Source organism: Mesoplodon densirostris, chromosome 15 (genome assembly GCF_025265405.1).
Source record: "Mesoplodon densirostris isolate mMesDen1 chromosome 15, mMesDen1 primary haplotype, whole genome shotgun sequence".
Classification (NCBI taxonomy): domain Eukaryota; kingdom Metazoa; phylum Chordata; class Mammalia; order Artiodactyla; family Ziphiidae; genus Mesoplodon; species Mesoplodon densirostris.
The window spans coordinates 36,041,105-36,061,551 of record NC_082675.1 but is presented as its reverse complement, the minus strand read 5'-3'; the positions used below and the strand labels follow the sequence as shown (position 1 = coordinate 36,061,551).

Genomic DNA, 20,447 nt, shown 5'->3' with positions numbered 1-20,447 from the left:
CATTTGGCAAAAGACATTGGATGACAGTATCACTGAAGAGTGATATGTAATTTAAGTTTTAGTTTGAGCCATGTGACTGTGTGTAGTTCAATTTTAAAATATCTGCAGCAAAAAAATCAGAGAAATATGTAATTTATTTTTTAATAAATACACGGAATATTTGCTACAATTTTTAATAATGTTACTGTATACTGTTTAAGACAAGGCATTTGCTGAGTTGTGCTCTATTTGTCGGATTTTTTCACAGGTCAAGGATATTTAGAGGATAATAGGAACTAAGTAGAGTAATGAAATAATACACAATTGGTAGCACTGAAAATTTGTTTTTAAGAAGTCCTATTTGTTTCTTAAAATAACCTTATGCAATTATGTATAAATTATGTATAGTCATGTGGATTAGAATTAAATAGCTTTTCCAGGATTACTTGTGGTTTGCAACATATCATAATACCTCCCTTAGCTTCATTAATTTTGTTTTTTATTTATGTGTATTAGAAATGAACTTTAATTTTAGATTTTAATTTAAAATTTCTATAATACTCTTCATTTTTCATTTTAGCATCAGTCATTAAAAGGAAAAAAACAAGGGATTGAAAACGTTCTTCAAAAACTGTATTTTGGGGGCTATCACAAATTGATAGTTTTTGTTTGTTTTTAATTTTAGGCCAAGTTGAAGAAGCAAAATTAAAAGAGGCCCAGTTGCGAAATGAACTAAAAACACACAATATTGACATTCCTACAACACAACAGGTACAGTTTCCAAGTATATGTGAAAGTTTTTTCTTTTTAATTAAATTCTAACCTATAATTTTTTTTTTTTACCATTCATATTTTATTAGGAATGTTATGTACACTGTTGTTTTAGGGTACTAAGCCATATATGGATTATAATCTAGCCACTTACTAGACATTAAAATGGGCTAACAATGATGGAGTGCTCTTTTCAAAGAAATTGCAGTTTGTGTTTCTAATCTAATGACACCAGTAAATTAAATTAATAATACACCAACTTGAGAACTTGCATTGAAGAAGCCTAAGTGATAATCAGTATATGTTGTGGCAAAGAAAATGAGGGAAAGTAACAAAAAACAATAGATTTTTTTAAAGCTTACATTCTTTATGTGTATAACTCGTAAGTCCTATTATACGTTATATATTTCTTAACTAAGAAGAAAAAGAATCAGTGAGGTTGACTCTTTACATTACTATGATCATATTCTTATAAGAAAGGAATGGCTACTTAGTAACTTTTATGTTCTTGAGTTGTAACTTTATGTTCTCGAGTTGTCTAAATTGTTGGTTTTTCTCTGCTCTTTTCTCTGCCTGGTACACGAGTAACTGTAATTGGCCTTGCAGCTCATTTTTCTTTTTAAATTACAGATGCCACAAATTGAAGCACTTTTGAAGAAAAAGGTATCAGAACAGGAAGAACTAAAGAAAAAACCCAGAAGATCATGTACTCTTCCAAACTATACTAAAGGCAGTGGAGATGTTTTGGGAAAGGTTTGTGTTTAAGCCTTTTAAGAGGCATTACATTTTATTATCTTGTTTTCTATCTGCTTTGGGTGATCCTAGCTCATGGAGCTATGACGATATCGATATTTGGGGATCCCAGGCAGGACAGAGTGGGATTTCATCACACTACTGAGATGGTGTGCAGTTTAAAACCTATGAATTGCTTATTTCTGAAATTTTCATTTAATATTTTCAGACTGCCATTGACTGTGGGTAACTGAAACTGGGGAAAGAGGAACCACAGATAAGGGGGGACTACTGTACAAGAGTAGACATTGTGATGTTCTCATTGCTAGGACAGGCTTTTGCTACCAGATCAGGTAAGAATAAAGGGTAGATGTGACCATATCAGTGCAATAAATGAGGTTTTGAAATCTGCCACAACATTTCAACCTTGTTGGACTTTGAGCAAGCTTGTGACTAAAATACAGTGGGTTCTCTGTATCCACAAGTTCTGCATCATCAGATTCAACCAACTGCAGATGGAAAATATTTGGGGAAAAACTCCAGAAAGTTTCAAAAACTAAAACTTGAGTTTGTCATATGCTGGCAACTACATAACGTTTACATTGTATTAGGTATTACAAGTAATTTAGAAATTATTTAAAGTGTACAAGATGGTATATGCAGATACTATGACATTTTATATAAAGGGTTTAACTATCCACAGATTTTAGTATCTGAGGGGGTTCCTGGAACCAGTCCCCTATGGATACTGATGGACTGCTATACAGTTGACCCTTAAACAACATGGGTTTGAACTGTGAGGGTCCACTTATACACAGTTTTTTTTTTTTTTAACTGAATACCGACTACAGTGCTGCCTAACGGTTGAATCCTCGGATGTGAAACTGTGGGTATGGAGGACCGACTGTGAAGTTATATGCAGATTTTCGACTGCTTGGAGGGTCAGTGGCCCTATCCTCCACGTTGTTCAAGGGTCAACTGTATTTGTAAATAGGAGAGTGACTGTTAATTCTAAGCTCTAAAGTGTTTATATAAGCAGAAGAAATGATTCTTATCTGTGATGTTTAGATTTGTTTTCTGAGAAGTCATCTGAGTAAAAGATCTACTTAGAAGGGTATAGTATATAACTATATTTAGGTTTAAGTGTATTTTATGATTACTTTATCAGTTGACACACCCCAATAGTAGAGATATTAAATGTGGGGGAAAAAGTACATCACCTAGCTGATAATATTCCAAATATTTTTATTTGGTTATTTGCAAAATTTACTGTAGTTTAATCTGTGGAACAGTTTGTTTTGTTTTGTTTTGTTTTTGTGTTTTGCGGTACGCGGGCCTCTCACTGTTGTGGCCTCTCCCATTGCGGAGCACAGGCTCCAGACACGCAGGCTCAGCGGCCATGGCTCACGGGCCTAGCCACTCCATGGCATGTGGGATCTTCTCAGACCAGGGCACGAACCCATGTCCCCTGCATCGGCAGGTGGACTCTCAACCACTGCGCCGCCAGGGAAGCCCTGTGGAAGAGTTTTTTAAAATTTAATAGCAGAAGAGACAGTTTAATATGTTTAAGCCAGTAAGCTTTTACAGTTTGAGATTTTTTTTGTTAATTTATGTGAGTGTTTCAAAAAAAGTGTTTTTGCTTTAGACTTGGGCTTTTAAAATATTTAATGTCAAATTTATATATATTTAAAACTTTTTAACTTGATTTTTAAAATGGGTTATAGATTGCACACCTGGCACAAATTGAAGATGATAGAGCTGCAATGGTTATTTCTTGGCATCTGGCAAGTGACATGGACTGTGTGGTCACCCTGACCACTGATGCTGCACGTCGTATCTATGACGAAACCCAAGGTCGTCAGCAGGTGTTGCCCCTTGATTCTATTTATAAGAAGACTCTTCCAGATTGGAAAAGGTTAGAAAAAAGTGAAAGTAATGAATTTTTTCAGAAATTTCTTTTCTATTTTTTATCAAATCGCCGAATTTTAAAATTTCTCTAAAAGATGCTTAAAAAACAGAGAAGTGACTCAAAGTATCTGCATTATTTTTGCCTTCATCACAAATATGATCTTCGTTAAGATCAGTATTGCAGTGTATTTGATCATATATGCTGGCCAAGTTTAATTTGCCAATTAAATTATTTGTATGTATGAGAGATACACATACAAGCACACAAACACACAAAACCAAAGTGAATTTTTGGCCTTTGCAACAGGAAGGATGGTAAGATGTCATTATCCTTAACAGAATATGGAACACCTTTATTTGGAGTAAGAGTATAGATACATGTCTTTTGTCCTATTTATGTCCTATGAAAATAAGCAGGCATCATTTAGGTAGAGAAGGTTTCTCTATTGGAACTGCTATTAGCAAAGTTGAAATATAAGAGACCATCTACTTAGAATGTTACACTTTTTTTTTTTTTAAGGATGTTACATCTTTGTTTTAATATAAATCTGGTTTCTTTAAGTGTTTTCCCATTTACTTTTCAAAATACGTTTTTAGGAAATAACCGTGCAAACCAATTAGGCATTTTTAATCTAAAATTTAAAATATTTTATGTGTTCTCTAATTTTTGGCTATTTTTAAAAATCTACCTTAAAAGACTAAAAGAAATGCTAGTAACAAAACGAAAAAATTAAAATGTATAACAGAGTATTGACCAATAATTTTCTCAGATTCTTAAACAAAGTTTGCAAGGTGTACAGTTGGGTAGGTATGGGTACTTGAAGGAGAATGGAAACTAATATTAAGAGCTTACTGTGTCATTATACTAACATTTTATTTCACTTTGTAATCTAAAAATAGATTCAGGAAACAGCTGGAATTTGAACTCAAATCTGTCTGCTTCTAAAATCTCCTATTCTGCTACCAGTCAGCACCCATTTTAAACAACATGGGAAATCCTGTCAAATCATAATGACTGTGTTTATAAGGGTAATAATTTTTGTAAAAGTAATTTTATCTCCAGGAGATCCTCTCTTTTTTTTCATAATCCCTGAGGACCAAGTTAAGAATTCTTGGTTTAGGGAAAGCATGAATCTGGTATTTAAGGCTAATGCTTGTTCTAAAAGCTAGTTATTCTCTCTTTCTGGTATTGTGCCTGTTATTGGGATTGAGTTAACTAGCTCTTAAAGCCACCCCAACCTCTATCCCCTACCTACAAGATTTGGGAAAAGCTACCGTATGTGGAAGGGGAAAGCCCTGACACCCCAGTCCGCCTCCATCTCTTGAATCTCATTGTTATCCCTGGACTTGCGTTGCTCATTCTGTACAGTGTGTCAGAGGACAGGCAGCCAGAGTACTGGGCTGTTTCCCTCTCGTATGCTCAGTCTTGGGCTTTGCCCCTTCCCCCCGTCTATTCTAGGGCCACTCTCCACATGAGACAGTCATATCATTGGCATCCTTGTTTAGGGCCAGCTTGAGAGGCTGCTTCTCTCCTTTCCTTGTCAAACTAAGCAAAGGTTAGTTTATATTGATTTTACAAACTAATTTACAATAGCAGTACAGTAAGATATTTTTATATGGTAAATATTGTTTTCATTTCTAAAGGCATAACGGTTAATAATTTAGGATTATTGCTTGTGCATAGGGAGATGATTAAATGATCACAAAGATAATCAGTATATTCATATGTTTTTCATAGTATATATATTTTTTTTGATTAAAAGTTACATGTTTTGTTTAAATTTTTTTTTAATTCAGACCTCTGCCTCATTACCGAAATGGAAAATTATATTTTAAACCCATTGGAGATCCCATCTTTGCCCGAGATTTGTTAACATTTCCAGATAACGTAGAACATTGTGAAACAGGTAAAGGAAATTATGATGGCTTTTTTTATACAGATGTTACATTTGTGATCCAGATACATAAATTACTGACTATGGAAAATTGTGTTCTTATTTAGTTTATATGTGATAGTTTTATTAATATTTACTTCTCTCATTTTTCCTGTTAGAGGAAAATATTGAATAAAATTCTTATGTTATTAGCATTATTTCTAATAAAAGTTTGTAATTATGTTAAGATTTTTTTAAATATCTCAGTTTTTTAAAAAGTAAGTTTCATGTGCACAATCATTATATTTCAATTTCTGAGTACACAACAGCATGGTCACCACCAGAAGTGTGTGTTAATATTTTAATATAACCAAAAAAGATGTCATAATTTTAATAATTTGTTAACTGAATTTTTTAGTATTTGGTATGCTGTTAGGAGACACCATTATTTTGGATAATTTGGATGCTGCTAATCATTATAGAAAAGAGGTATGTATTTGAATTTTTTTTAATTTGTAGCTCCAATTTTAATGTGTACTTTAAAATTTTAATATATAGCTCTGTATAGAAATAATTTTATTTTAGGATACTTGTGCAAATGACTAAGTAACCTTGTCAAAACCAATTTAAATCCTACAGATTGATAAGCAGCATAAAATTGGGCAAAATATAGGAATGAATTTGCCAAAGTGCAAATTAAAATGAGATGTTTATGAAATTGTCCTAAGACTCAAAATCAATAGCTGTTATTGATGGTGGTATTGAAAAAGAGTACACTCAGATAATGTTGTTGGAAATGTAATTTGACATAGCCCTTGTTTATTAGTTGTTAGGGCTGCTGTAACAAAGCACCACAGACTGGGTAGCTTAACAGTAGAAATGTATTGTCTCACAGTTCTGCAGGCTTAAAACCGAAATTCAAGGTGTGAGAGGGTCAGTTCTTTCCAGGGCTTATGAGGGGAGGGTCTGTTCCATGCCTTTCTCCTTGGTTTGTAGATGGTCATCTTCTCCCTGTGGCTGTTCACAGCTATGCATATCTGTATCCAAATTTCCCTTTTGTATAAGGAAACTACTCATTGGTTTTGAGCCCACTGTTATGACCTCATTTTAACTTGATTACCTCTGTCTTCAAATAAGGTCTCATTTTTGAGGAACTGGGGGTTAGGACATCAACATAGGAATTTTGAGGGACACAGTTCAACCCGTAATACTTTTGGAGAGCAGTTTGGCAATATAAATGTTTCCGTTATCTATTGCTACATAACAAACACTTCAGAAGTTAGTGGCTTTAAACAGTAACAACATATATAGTACTCATTTCTCTGTGGGTTTCTCCCAGTAGTGTTAGCTAGTTGCACTGAGATGGTGAAAGCTCCAAAATGCCTCACTCACGTAGCTGGCAGTTGATGCTGGTAGCCATCTGGGATTCAGCTGGAGTTGGCTAGAGGCTCAGCTGGTGCTGTCTGCTGGGGTCATTGTTCTCACCCCCACTCACGGGTGTGTGAGATAATGCCATTAAGGCTTTTAGAAACCTTTTTCTAGCTAAGAGGATCTGGAAAGTAGTGCCTTAAATCTTTCTGAGGTCTTAACATAGGGGCATCCTTCACTTGATTTTTGACTTTGAGGCTACATTTTACTGGCTGTACCCTGGATTTGATCTTAGCCCTGAGGCTTTCCATTTCTTTTTCAAGAACATTTTGTTAGCTGAACAGGCTGGGGAGGAAAAACAGTCCAACCTAGCAAGTTCTGGCTTGGAAATATTTCCTTGAAATTATTTTTGAAAATGAATTAGTTCCTACTTAGTTTATCTCCCACCTATACTGGCTAGTTGATACTGGCTACTGGTTAGGCACTTGGTAGGCTGGCAGACTTAGATCTCTCTATGCAGACCTCTCCTTGTGGTTGCTGGGGCTTTTTCAAATGGCATCTGGGACCTAAGAAGGGAAGTTAGAGCAGTGATGGCAGAAGTTGCAGGTCTCTTAAGTCCCAACGTCGGGAAGTGCATTCGGTTCAGAATCTGGCCAGCCCAGACCCACATTGGGGAGTGGGGAGTTTGAAATAGACTCTTTCCTCTCCATGGGAGGGGTCAAAGAAGTTGCCGCCATCTTTGTACCATCACAACATATTAAAATAATTTATCTTACAGACATGCTCCCACAAGTATATAAAGATATGTACAAGAGTATTCATTAGATGTAAAGCAATTATATTCCAATAAACATGTTTAAAAAAATAATATTCATTAGAATATTTAAGAATTTTTAAGACACTTTGGAAGCAGTGTGAAGTCCATCAGTTGGGATTGCACAACTCTACTACAGTAATTTATACAATAGAGTAATATGTAGCTGTTAAAAAGACATAAAGCAGATTGATATGTCCTAACAAGGAAGACGTACAAAATATATTGTTTTGTTGGAAAGTTGCCAAATGATAATATATAGGATGATGCCCTTTTAAAAACAAGCTTATGTAATTTAAACAAGATGGGAGAATATATTGTATACTGTTGTATATATTAAGAAAGATTATCCCTTCTATATTCTAAGTTTTACTTAATGAGAAAAGAAAGGCAATCTACTGTGAAGAAACACCTTTCAAATGGCTGATGTAAAGATTGAATAAAATAAGAAAATAAGAAATAGAATAAAATTTCAGTAGAGGAATGGTCTCTTTGGATCTGAAATCCAGGTCTTTGAATTCTTTGATACAGAAGAAGTATTACATTTAATATGGTGTTAGGGACTTGGAAATAGGTGATAAACATGTATGTTATCACTATAGGCTTGCAAATTATTATAGCTGAAAGTGAGTTACTTAAGAGAAAACAGAGGTCAGTTTAAAATATGATCCAGTACCAATAAATAGTATATTCTAAAGTCATGGATACCTTAAAAATCATATACTCTCACTTTCTAGATGAGAAACCTTAAGTTCAAAACAAATAATGGTTCTCTATCAAGTCATAGTCCTAATTTATGGCAGAAATAGAACTAGTCAGAACAGTTTTTCTTTGGGCCCAGTTAAGAAGAAATAAAAAGTGTCTTGAATTTAGGAGAGCTAAATTAGTGAGATTATTGAAAATTAAACAACTAATTGTGTAAAAGTATGTGGCATCTTCACGAATGGTTCCTTATGAACCTAATAATGGCTCTACTCTACTATACCAGAAAACAGTTGTGGGTGGAGGAGCTGCTGTATTCAGGTGGTGATTAGCATGCTTGTATGTCCTGAATTATCGGCTAGAAAGCATACCCATTAAGTGTTATGACAACATGGAATCTATTAGGAGAAGATGAGAAGCTTACTAGTGAGCATAGAATTAACAAGTTGGGTAATAATAGGAAGATTCTAGTTAGTTCAGTCCGTTATTTGGATACTTAGTGTGTATGAGACACAGTGGGGTGCTAGTAAATGTTGAACAACTAGCTCTGGAGAGTGGGGTGGTGGGACCCTGATTTGTAGCTTTTGCCAGCCTCCATAGTGTGAATACTCATCATAGCTGACTTCCAGCTGCCTACGTGTGGTCATTGAATGAGGCGTTCAGGAGACCCGGTTCTCATGACCAGTAAATGCTGGCTCCAGCATATCACTAGGCACAGCACTAACTAGGCACTGAGGGTTATGCAGAGGTGGACTAGACAGCTAGGGTAGCCAAAGGAAATTCTAGCAGAGGTAAACTAAAAGGCCATTTCAAAAAGCTAGTTCTGGCTATATATCATTAAGATACATATCTTACTGTATGAACTGGCAAGAAAGTAAGAATTCTAAGTGAAGGTGGGAACCCAGAGAGATAAACATAACAGTGAAGCCAGATTTTGCTTTAAGAACATTTGTCAAACTAATGGAACTTGAGCATCAATTTGCACTCCCTTGAAAGGCTCAGAGGGTAAGACATACCAAAGTAGGGAATCTGATCAAAGACCTCTTTCCCAATAAACTGGAACCCCCCCCAAAGGGCTAAACCCCTTAGTATAAGACTGAACAAAACAAATAAACTTGCCCCCTCCATCTCAACTCCAAGTGCTTCTAGAGACTGTAAGAAAATTGCCCTTCTTGAACTTCAGCACTAAGTGGAAAAGAAAAAGAACTATTTTCCTAGAGAATGCGTTAATAAGCAAATCGGCTGTCGTGTATGTTTGCAACCTGCATTCATAATACTTGAATGGTCTGAAAAACTTCAAGGTAAAAGTTTGATTTCATCTGGTGCTGGCCTGATAGCGTCCTTAGATATCTGATCAGAGCAAACACAAATTCTAAAAGAATTCACCTTTATCTTAAAACTGAAATAATTTTCATATTGAACATAAGAGCAAATATTTAAGGTATATTTTAAATATATAAATATTAATATTTAAGAAATATTAAATATTTATTGAAATATGTATTAATATATTTTAAGAAATGAAAGTGTTGAAAAGAAGATAAGAGCAAGTAGACTTGAAAAAGTCAAATAGAGCATCTAAAAATAAAAAATATAATAAAAATTAAATACTGGGCAGACTTAACAGCTTAATAGAGAATTTAGTGAATTGGAAGATAGGTCAGAAAAATTATCCAGACTGCAGCCGAGAGAGAAGGAATGTAAGAGAAAGAGGCTGAGTAGTCACTAAGGATAGAATGAGAAAATCTTTTTTAAAAGTCTAAACAGAGTGCCAAGAAGAGGAGGATAAAAGGATCACAGGTAATACCTGAAGAACTAATGGCTGAAAACTTTTAAGAACTGATGAAAGACACCAATCCATAGCTTCAAAAAAAAGTAAGAGGGACTTCCCTGGCAGTCCATTGGTTAAGATTTCACCTTTCAGGGACTGCCTGGTCCAGTGGTAAAGAATATGCCTTCCAATGTAGAGGAAGCTTGTTCGATCCCTGGTCGGGGAACTAAGATCCCACATGCTGCGGGGCAGCTAAGCCCGCACACCTCAACTGGAGAGCCTGCGTGCTGCAAACTACGGAGCCCACACGCTCTGGGCCCTGTGTGCCACAACTAGAGTGAGAAAACCCGCACGCCACAACCAGAGAGAAACCCGTGCACCACAGCTAGAGAGAAGCCCACGTGCCACAACTAAGACCTGCCTGATGTAGCCAAAAAAAAAATTTCATCTTCCAGTGCAGGGGTGTGGGTTCAGTCCCTGGTCCGGGAGCTAATATCCTACATGCCTCGTGGCCAAAAAAACCCCACCAAAAACAGAAGCAATACTGTAGCAAATTCAAGAAAGACTTTAAAAATGGTCCACATCCAAAAAAAAATTTTTTTAAGTAACAGCATATGTGACAAAAGCGGAGACAGCATTTGTTCCTCATAATTGGTATAGCACAGCAGTCCCCAACCTTTTTGGCATCAGGGACCGGTTTTGTGGAAGACAGTTTTTCCAAGGATGGGTTGGGAGGGAGGGGATGGTGCAGGCGGTAATGCGAGTGATGGGGAGCGGCAGAGGAAGCTTCGCTCACTTGCCCACTGTTCACCTTCTGCTGTGCTGCTTGGGGGTTGGGGACACCTGGAACAGCACATACTGATTTCTTTGCTTCCAAAGTTTTTAATGAGGTCACTCCACCTATTAAATATTGTTTTAAAGCTCTTCTAAGAAAAGGCTGTTATGACATCTCTTGGTGATTTTGTTAGGTTTCAGTAGTCTTTGTTATCATTTTCTCTTCCTAAATTCTTCATGCCATTTATACTACTTCAACCCCTTGTTGATTCCATCCCTTGCTAATCCTTACAGCAGTTGTGAATAAGTATTGCCCAGAACTGTAGCACTGTTGTTCACTCACTGAATTTGTAAAAGCTGTCATGATCTTTTTTGTCCTAATATAGTGCCTAGTGAGGACTGAAGTTTCTTTTAATGGTAAATTATAGTAAAATACATATAACAAAATGTACCATCTAAACCATTTTTAAGTGTACCGTTCAGTAGTGTTAATTACATTCACATTGTTGTACAACCAATCTGCAGAACTCTCTTTTTGTAAAACTGAAACTCTGTACCCATTAGATAGCAACTTGTCGTTTCCCCTTTCTTCCATGCCATTTGAGAATTGAAAAACTGTCCCTTCTGCCAGAGGCCTGTAACTCATACTGTCAGTGAGTGTGTTAACAAGAAAATAGACAAGAAATTTGAGTGTGTTTGTTATTTAAGATGGTACTAATAAATCTGTAAAAACATTGCCTGAAATTTGATAATTTAATAAGAATAATTTAATTTACTATATATTATATAATTTAATAATAATAATATGGTAATAGTACATTAATTTAGTCTGTATTTTTAATGTTCACTTTTAGGAAATATACAAATCCAAACCAAAACTAAGAAAGTAAGGTGTGATAGTTTGTTTTACTAAAAGATTCATTTCACCAAAGAATTCACCACAGATTTTCTTGAAATAGACATTCTGTTGCATTTAAATTTTATAAAAGTATCCAGTTTGATGGCAAAATACCTGTAAATTACCTTGGAATTATAGTAAAAGAGTAAATACTAGTCATGATTTTCTATTACATGTCCTATTGCTTTTCATTTTTAAAAATTATATTTTATTTAATCTTTTATAATTCAGAAACTACTTAATCCACAGTATTAGATTGGATTAGGTGTTTTTACATGTTATTAAATTATTCTTCTTTAGTCATTTTTTTAATGTATGCATTCTGTTTCATTATGTGGATGTGCCATAATTTATTTGTGTAACTTATTGAAACGTGCAAATTTCATATTTTTCATTATTAAAACAATGTTTTCAGTGCACATTGTTCACATCTGTGATGATTTTTTTCAGAATATTCTTAGAAGTGGAATTGCTGGGTCATGCAAAATGTTAAGCTTTTTTTTAATATATATATTTATTTTATTTATTTTTGGCTGCGTTGGGTCTTCATTGCTGTGCGTGGGCTTTCTTTAGTTGTGGCGAACGGGGTGCTCTTTGTTGTGGTGCATGAGCTTCTCATTGATGTGGCTTCTCTTTGCTGGGGAGCACGGGCTCTAGGCGCGCAGGCTTCAGTAGTTGTGGCTCTCGGGTTCTAGAGTGCAGGCTCAGTAGTTGTGGCGCACAGACTTAGTTGCTCCAAGGCATGTGGGATCTTCCCAGGCCAGGGCACGAACCCGTGTCCCCTGCATTGGCAGGCGGATTCTTAAGCACTGTGCCACCAGGGAAGTCCCTAACTGTTAAGCTTTTAAACACTTGTCACATTTGCTTTGAGAAAGACTGTCCCAGAGCAGATTAGTACAAGAAGACCCTTTCTCCAACATCCTGTGGTGTGTGTGTGTATGTATTTTAACATTTTTGAGTAGTGAAAATATCTCATTTGAATTCTACTTCAGGTTATTTCACTTCCACTTCTGGTTACCAGTGAAGTTGAACGTTTTATTTTTGTATATCCTAGACCTTTATTTGAAAGAATATTCTTGAAGATAATAAAATACTAAATCTGGTGTTTTTCTTTTATTCTCTGACTTTTCTGAAGAATTTAGTTCTTGACTAACACTTTCTACTTCCCTTTCCATGACTTAGGTTTTACTATATAATTCTAGTTCCCCCAATTCTCAACACACTAGCTCTTTTTCCTCCTGCAACTGAACTCATAGTATTGTCCTCTGAAGATTTGTCCCTTTGCTTTTGAGTTTGTATTCTCTTCGGTCTAATATAATATCCTTTTTGCTAGCCTTTGGTCATCTGGAAAACTTATGTCTAACAGAAGGAAACTGAGCTAGTGATACAGGCTGGGTACTGCCTTGGGTTTCAGAAGCACACAGGTCTCTGGCTTGACCCTCTCTCTTCCTTCCTCTTATCAATCAAGCCATCAATCAGGTCATCAATTTCACTTTTTTCCATTTGTGTTGTCACTATTCTAGTTTAGGCTAACACTTGAGAGGTAGTCTAATTCATCTCCCTGCCTCTGTTTTTTCCCCCAGTCATCTTACACATCACTAGGTAATTAATTTTGTGAAAATACTGCCATGATCATGTCATTTCTTATCTCAGAACCCTTAAGTGATTTCTCTTAGAGCAGTTGAAATAAGTTTTATAGACTCGCTAATTAATATCCATTTACTTACAATAGGTTGTTAAAATTACACACTGTCCTACACTGCTGACCAGAGATGGAGATCGCATTCGAAGTAATGGAAAGTTTGGGGGCCTTCAGAATAAAGCTCCTCCAATGGATAAACTTCGGGGAATGGTCTTTGGAGCTCCAGTACCAAAACAGTGCCTGATCTTAGGGGAACAAATAGGTAGGTTAAATAAGTACTTAATAATTTCTCATTTGATTTTAACCCTTTATTTGGACCTTGTTTATCGAGACTCTAACATCAAAAGGTAACCAGTAACAGATATGAATAAGATGTTTTTGTCCAGTACTTTCAGCTTTCTTACACCAAATAGTTTTGAAATACGTATATAGGAAGTAGGTTTTCCTTCATATTTTCATTCTTATCTTGAAGTAAAAGATTCCCTTGTTGAGGAAACCAGTATGTCATCAAATCATAATACTTCTTTTTATATCAAAGTTGGTAACTATCTAGATATATCTTTTTTAGTGTGTGTGACATGTGACCTCCCTCCCCCATTTTCCCTTCTGCAGGCTGTGTCCCCTTGTTTCTAGTTGACCAATATAATTGTCTGTACGTCTGTGCTCTGAAGTGCTTATACTTTACAGGAGGGTCCCCTGCAGGCCATCATCTAAGAGCCTGTTTGCTCTTAATTTTATATACTTCTGATACACTTGGATATCTACTTTTCCAGCAAAAAGTAGTTTGTTGTTAACTTTAAAAATATGTAGTAAATTGTAATAAAATACATATAACAAAGTTTATCATCTTAATTATTTTTACATGTACAGTTCACTAGTGTTAAGTACATTCACACTCCTCTGCCGCCAATCTTCAGAAGTCTTTTCCTGCCCCTGGCAACTGCCCAGGTTTCTGTCTCCGTGAATTGACTCCTGTAGGCGCCTCATGTATGTGGAATCAGAGTCTTAGCCCTTCTGTGACTGGCTTATGTCACTTAGTATAATGTCCTCTGGGCGCTTCAGTGTTGTAATATGTGTCAGAATTTCTTTTTAAGACTGAATAATATTCTATTGTGTGTATATACCACATTTTGTTGTTAATTTTTTTAAGTGTAATATACATAGAGAAAAATGCACATTTCATAAATATACAGGTTTTTCACAAAATGAACACTGCTTCTGTATTAAGAAATAGAACATTATCAGCCCCACAAAAGGCTTCTCAGGGCTCTTCGAGTCACAGCCCGACCCCCTCTCCAAAGGATAACAACTTTCTTGACTTAAAAGATCATAGATTAGTTTTTCCCATTTTTGTACTTTATGTAGATGGAATTATGCAATCCATGCTTTTTTGTGTGTCTGGCTTTGTTCAACACTGTGTATGTAGTTGTAGTTCATTTTAATTGCAGGATAGTATCCCACTGTGTACATATACCACAGTTTATTTCTTTATTATTCTGCTGTTGAAGAATTTGGGTAGTATCCAGTTTGGCGTTATTACTTCAGCCCCCAGCAATGTTTAAAATAGTAATTGAGAAAGATGGTAGGATATCTCATATTTTCTTTTATGAGATAGTCAGGTGCAGCTGCAAGAGGAGACACAAGAGAGGCTCAGGAAAACAAAGTTTATTATACTCACAGGTTCTAGGGACAGGAGGCACAGCCTGCCATACAGGGGCCATATGGAAGAACACCAGGGTGGTCAGGAGGCAGAAGACAGGAACAAGGAGAGTACTTCAGCCACAGCCTTTACTGGGGTCTCTGCAGCAAAGGGATGACAAGGTCAACAGTTTAGGGTTGACCTGCTTGAATAATTGCAGTGGTCTTTGGGCTCTAGGCGTGGTTTCTAGCTAGTTGCCTGGTACCTGGCTCTGAGATGATTAAGGCAGAGGAATGTTACTCCTTGGGGTGCAGGTGCCAGATAGGGGAAGCTTGGCTCTGGATTGGTTAGTTTGTGTATAAAAGGTATGCTAGACCCTTAGCTATCTCTAAGAATTGGCTTGTCCCAGGCAAGGCAATTCTTGCCAGCCAGAAAGGCTTTTTAAGATGTCAAAACATCATAATATACAGAAAGTTTAAATTATAAACAATACAGAGTTTCATACTTCTGTTAATGATGGCAGTGAATGCATGAAAAAGTCTTCTCTATAGAAAATAAGTGAACATCTAAACAAACTTTTAAGAAATAAGAGAAAACAATTTAGTTAGAGGCAGTGAATCAGCATACAAACCCTCAACCCTTACCACTCCAGCACTACAGTTTATGGCAGTGGATCCCAAACTAAAAGGAATTACCTGTGGAACTTCAAAAATGCACAGGTATTTTTGACAGAATTTCCAGTTTACCTGGGCATCTGACTGTCAGTTTAACAGTAAGGCCTTATCTATAGATCTTTGGGATGAAAAGATTATAATTAAAGATTTCTGTGCCCTATTGGTTTGTCAAACATGTAAAGTTAACAGATAATGCACGGACTTAAAAAATATAACAGTTACTTTTTCTTCTTGATAAATATCTTCAAAGATACACTCCACATACAGACTAATGATTCAACAATAAGCACTCAAATATTAGACAAACGGTTTGAAAAATCAAATGAGACAATTTAAGATTACTGGATATGTATAAGGTACTTTTTTTGGTTTGTTTTTGTGTTTTTTTGTGGTATGTGGGCCCCTCACTGTTGTGGCCTCTCCCGCTGCAGAACACAGGCTCCAGATGCACGGGCTTAGCAGCCATGGGCCATGGGCCCAGCCACTCCACAGCATGTGGGATCTTCCCAGACTGGGGCACGAACCGGTGTCCCCTGCATTGCCAGACGGACTCTCAACCACTGTGCCACCAGGGAAGCCCAGGCCTGACCACTTTTAAGTGAAACAGGAATGTATTGGAAAGAAAGTGGAGGAAATCACACATTCAAAGGAGATTGGAAACAGCCAAGACAAAAACAAGGATGGCTCTGGGACATTCAGCAGCCTGAGCTCCTTGCATCTTCACCTAGAAGGGCATCTCTTAACATGACTCAGAGCCCGCAACTCCTAGGAGATAGAAGTTCCCTCTGGAATCAGCCAGCCATAGTAAGGATCAGATAGAACAGAGCTTTGAGGAAACTCTTCCTTGTGTATCATGGGATTGTTTGCAGAGAAAAAGCAATTTTGAACTAGACTACCACCACAAAAATTGCCTGCTTACTAGCACAATTAGAAGCAGAGTGTCGGGCTTCCCTGGTGGCACAGTGGTTGAGAGTCCGCCTGCCGGTGCAGGGGACACGGGTTCGTGCCCCGGTCCAGGAAGATCCCACATGCCGCGGAGCGGCTGGGCCCATGAGCCATGGCCGCTGAGCCTGCGCATCCGGAGCCTGTGCTCCGCAACGAGAGAGGCCACAACAGTGAGAGGCCCACATACCGCAAAAAAAAAAAAAAAAAGTGTCTTCTAATTTTGCTTAGACCGTGTTTTGCATTATAGCATTTGATATGAGATAATGAAGTAAGAGCAAATAAATATAGAGCATAAAACAGAAGAAAAAGATGAGTATTTACATGTTGTAAAATAAGATGATTAGAAATAAGACCTTGAATAACATGTAAATACATGAAGTTCTTTCATTTAAAGACATTCAGATTTTAAAAATCTAGTACTAGGATATATTAAAAATAGCTGCCATTTATTGAGTGCTTAACATGTGCCAGGAAGTAAAGTTAAATAAAGTGAGTAAAGAGAAGTGTGGAAATTTAAATGACATGAGAAGCCACATGGTCCGTAAGCCATAGAACAGAACTCAAACCCAGAGCCAGCTGTACCTGAAGGCTAATCTCTCCATGACACTGCTTTATATCTTTTATAAGAAACCCTTCTACACCAATACAGTGTAAAATTAAAGAATTAACAAAGATGAAATGTAAACATTGAATAGACGAAATCACAAGTAACAGTATTAGTGTCAAAGTTAACTTCAAGGCAATGACACTAAAAGGACAAAGATAGATTCATTTTGATAACAGATATATTCCATACTAGAGGTCCAAAAGTTAATTAACTTGATGCAATAAATTATATAATCAAATTTCTTAAAACTGTTGATTATACAGGCAGAAATATTGTTAGGAGAAACCATTAATCCATGACAGGTCGTTAGTAAAAAAACAAGGAATTTTCTACCTAATAAGTTGTAATACCAGTACCTTCTTAGGTAAGAAGGTAATATGTCACAAAAAAAGGCCATAAATTCAGTTGATCAAATTGCTACTCAACTACAATGAGACTACAAATTACAAAAAGCAAAATTTACTTAGGATAGTAACAGAACTAAAAAACTTATTTCTTTCCTCCCAAAGTAAGCTCAAATAGTGGATATTTAGAAACAACTATTTTGTCAAAAAAAAGTTTAAATATTAAAAAGAATGAGAATATTACACATTATACACAGGAGGCATGAAGACAGCTGAGATCAGATGTAAACCTACAGGCTTAACACTTTTCTTATTAAATGAGAAAAACAAATTAACCATTCAACTCAAATGGGAAAAAATACATCTCAAGAAACAAGTACAGGGCTTCCCTGGTGGCGCAGTGGTTGAGAATCTGCCTGCTAATGCAGGGGACACGGGTTTGAGCCCTGGTCTGGGAGGATCCCACATGCCGCGGAGCAACTAGGCCCGTGAGCCACAACTACTGAGCCTGTGCGTCTGGAGCCTGTGCTCCGCAACAAGAGAGGCCGCGATAGTGAGAGGCCCGCACACCGCGATGAAGAGGGGCCCCCACTTGCCACAACTAGAGAAAGCCCTCGCACAGAAACGAAGACCCAACACAGCAAAAAAAATAATAAATAAAAATAAATTAATAAAAAACTCCTACCCAAAAAAAAAAGAAAAAGAAAAAGAAACAAGTACAACCAAATGGATTGCAAAATAGAAAACCCTTGTATTGAATATATAGTTTGTAAAGACAGTCTTTGGGCAAAAATAAATACAATAGGAGTAATGACTCAAAGGATGCATTCAGATATAGAGATTTCTTAGGTTTTCATAAAATTATAAATACATTTAGCATATCCAAATAAAGTGGACTAAATTCTAGAAAATTGCAAATGAACAAAATTGATTTAAATAAGGAAGAAAACTTATACAGACCATTGCCTGAAGAAGTGTTCAAAAAGTTAACTCCATCGTATAGGTTTTTCATAAGTGAATTTCAAATAAAATTTGTTGCAGAGTATAGATAAATATGGAGATCACTCAGGGCATCTTATGAAACTAATAACAAACCTATTTCCCAAATTGCACAGGCAAAGAAAACTTATAGTACCATCATTCTTCAGCTGTGTTCAGGAAGTTCTTAGCACAGTTGAAAAGAAATAAAGTTTAATCTTGAAAGGAACACTTTTATTTTAATGTTCCCTTATCTACAATGGTTTTGCCCCAGATATGTTCATGGCTTGATTCTTTTCCTTCCAGTTCTATACTTTAATGTCACACCTTCAGGGACTTCCCTGATCAGCCTATCTAAAATAGAAACACCCACCTTGGAGAGAAGGGCTTTTTGACAGACAAGTACTGGCACATGTGAGGAAACATTTTATAGTTAATTTTTTTAAAGTTTACATAAAAATTTTAAAGCACCTTGAAGAAAATGGAAGGGCAAATGACAAACTGGGGAAAATTGCATATATGGTAGACAAAGGTGTTATAGTCTTATTATTAAAAGCAACCTTTAAAAATCAAGAAAGAAGACAAAGACTAATAGAAAAATGGGTGGATAACATGAATAAGCAATTTTCAAGAGAATAATAATAGTTACTATTTGAGGGCTTATTATGTCCCACATACATTGTTAAGATTGTCACTTGAATTATTTCATTTACTGCTGTTCTCATGTTACAGATGAGGAATTTCAACCTCATAATGTTAGATATGTAAGGCAATTATACTCCAATAAAGATGTTTTAAAAAAAAAAAAGGATAACTTTGCCAAGTTCAGGACAGTGTATGTGTTCATTTACACGGTGACACAAAAGAGTAGAAAGAAAAATGTGTTTTTTCCTGAATTACATAATTGAGATAATTTACTTCTCTGTTATCCTTTTCTATATATTTTTCCAGATCTGCCTCAGTGAACAATGTGTCACCTAAAAATTAAGTGACAAAATTTACAAGAACTTCTGCTCTGATTTGTTCCCAAAGAGTCTACCCCTGGATACATTGAAATAATCTATATATCTTTCTTAATACATAGCATAGAGAAATAAACACACTGTAATTTGAGCTTTTGTCCCTTTACATGAACTAATTTTTAATTTTATTTTATTTTAATTTTAAGCTACACTAACTTTTTTTTTTTAATATTTATGTATTTATTTAGGTTGTGCCGTGTTTTAGTTGCGGCACACAGGGTCTTTGTTGTGGCATGTGAACTCGTAGTTGTGGCATGCATGTGGGATCTAGTTCCCTGACCAGGGATTGCACCCCGGCCCCCTGTATTGGGAGCGCGGATTCTTACCCACTGGACCACCAGGGAAGTCCCTAATTTTTTATTTTAAAGTTTGCTGTTTTCACAGTAAAGCATCATTAATTTTTTTCCTAGATAATGCAAATTTTCAGACAACATATAATGTTAGAGTTCTAAAATCATTTATAAACAGAATTAAATATGAATTTTTAGTTTTTCTCTTTGGCAAAATTTTATTAAATGACTTAGAAAAGACTTTTATAGACACTATGGTAAATAGAAACTACATTTCATATACAAAAAATTGGGAATTGCTAAGGCATATTAAATTAAGTTGCTTCTGTCCACCTTATGCATAAAATATGAACTTAATATTAGTGCTCCATGTAATAGGAAGTATTTAATAATCCATCTTTCAGTTTATAAATAAAAAGTTGACTTAATGTTCTGTTAAAGCTTTTGAACATACTTTTTCTTGAGTATTTAAAAGATAAAAGAACCTCATAACTAACTTATGTTAAGAAGTAGGATTTCAACTGTTAGCGACTTGAAATTTTTGTGTATCATCTTCTGAATTAGGCAGCATCCCTGACATATGGATCTGCACATAATTTTGTAATTCATTCACATACAAAATAAATATAATTTTATGCATATAGAAAACATAACTTTAACATGAAATTAGAAATACTATCAAACCAGAAAACCAGACATTTTTAGTTACCTTTGA

The 20,447-nt window shown here is 35.9% G+C and overlaps 1 protein-coding gene across 1 annotated transcript in view; it reads left to right on the top strand.

The window, feature by feature from the left end:
• The window catches only part of SMCHD1 (structural maintenance of chromosomes flexible hinge domain containing 1), a 127,315-nt gene that overhangs the window by 97,249 nt on the left and 9,619 nt on the right, over window positions 1-20,447 (top strand). The window contains exons 40-45 of the mRNA XM_060118750.1: window positions 665-750; window positions 1,381-1,503; window positions 3,207-3,397; window positions 5,188-5,297; window positions 5,683-5,753; window positions 13,324-13,495. Of these exons, the coding sequence (XP_059974733.1) occupies window positions 665-750; window positions 1,381-1,503; window positions 3,207-3,397; window positions 5,188-5,297; window positions 5,683-5,753; window positions 13,324-13,495 (753 nt within the window). The remainder of the gene's footprint in view (window positions 1-664; window positions 751-1,380; window positions 1,504-3,206; window positions 3,398-5,187; window positions 5,298-5,682; window positions 5,754-13,323; window positions 13,496-20,447) is intronic.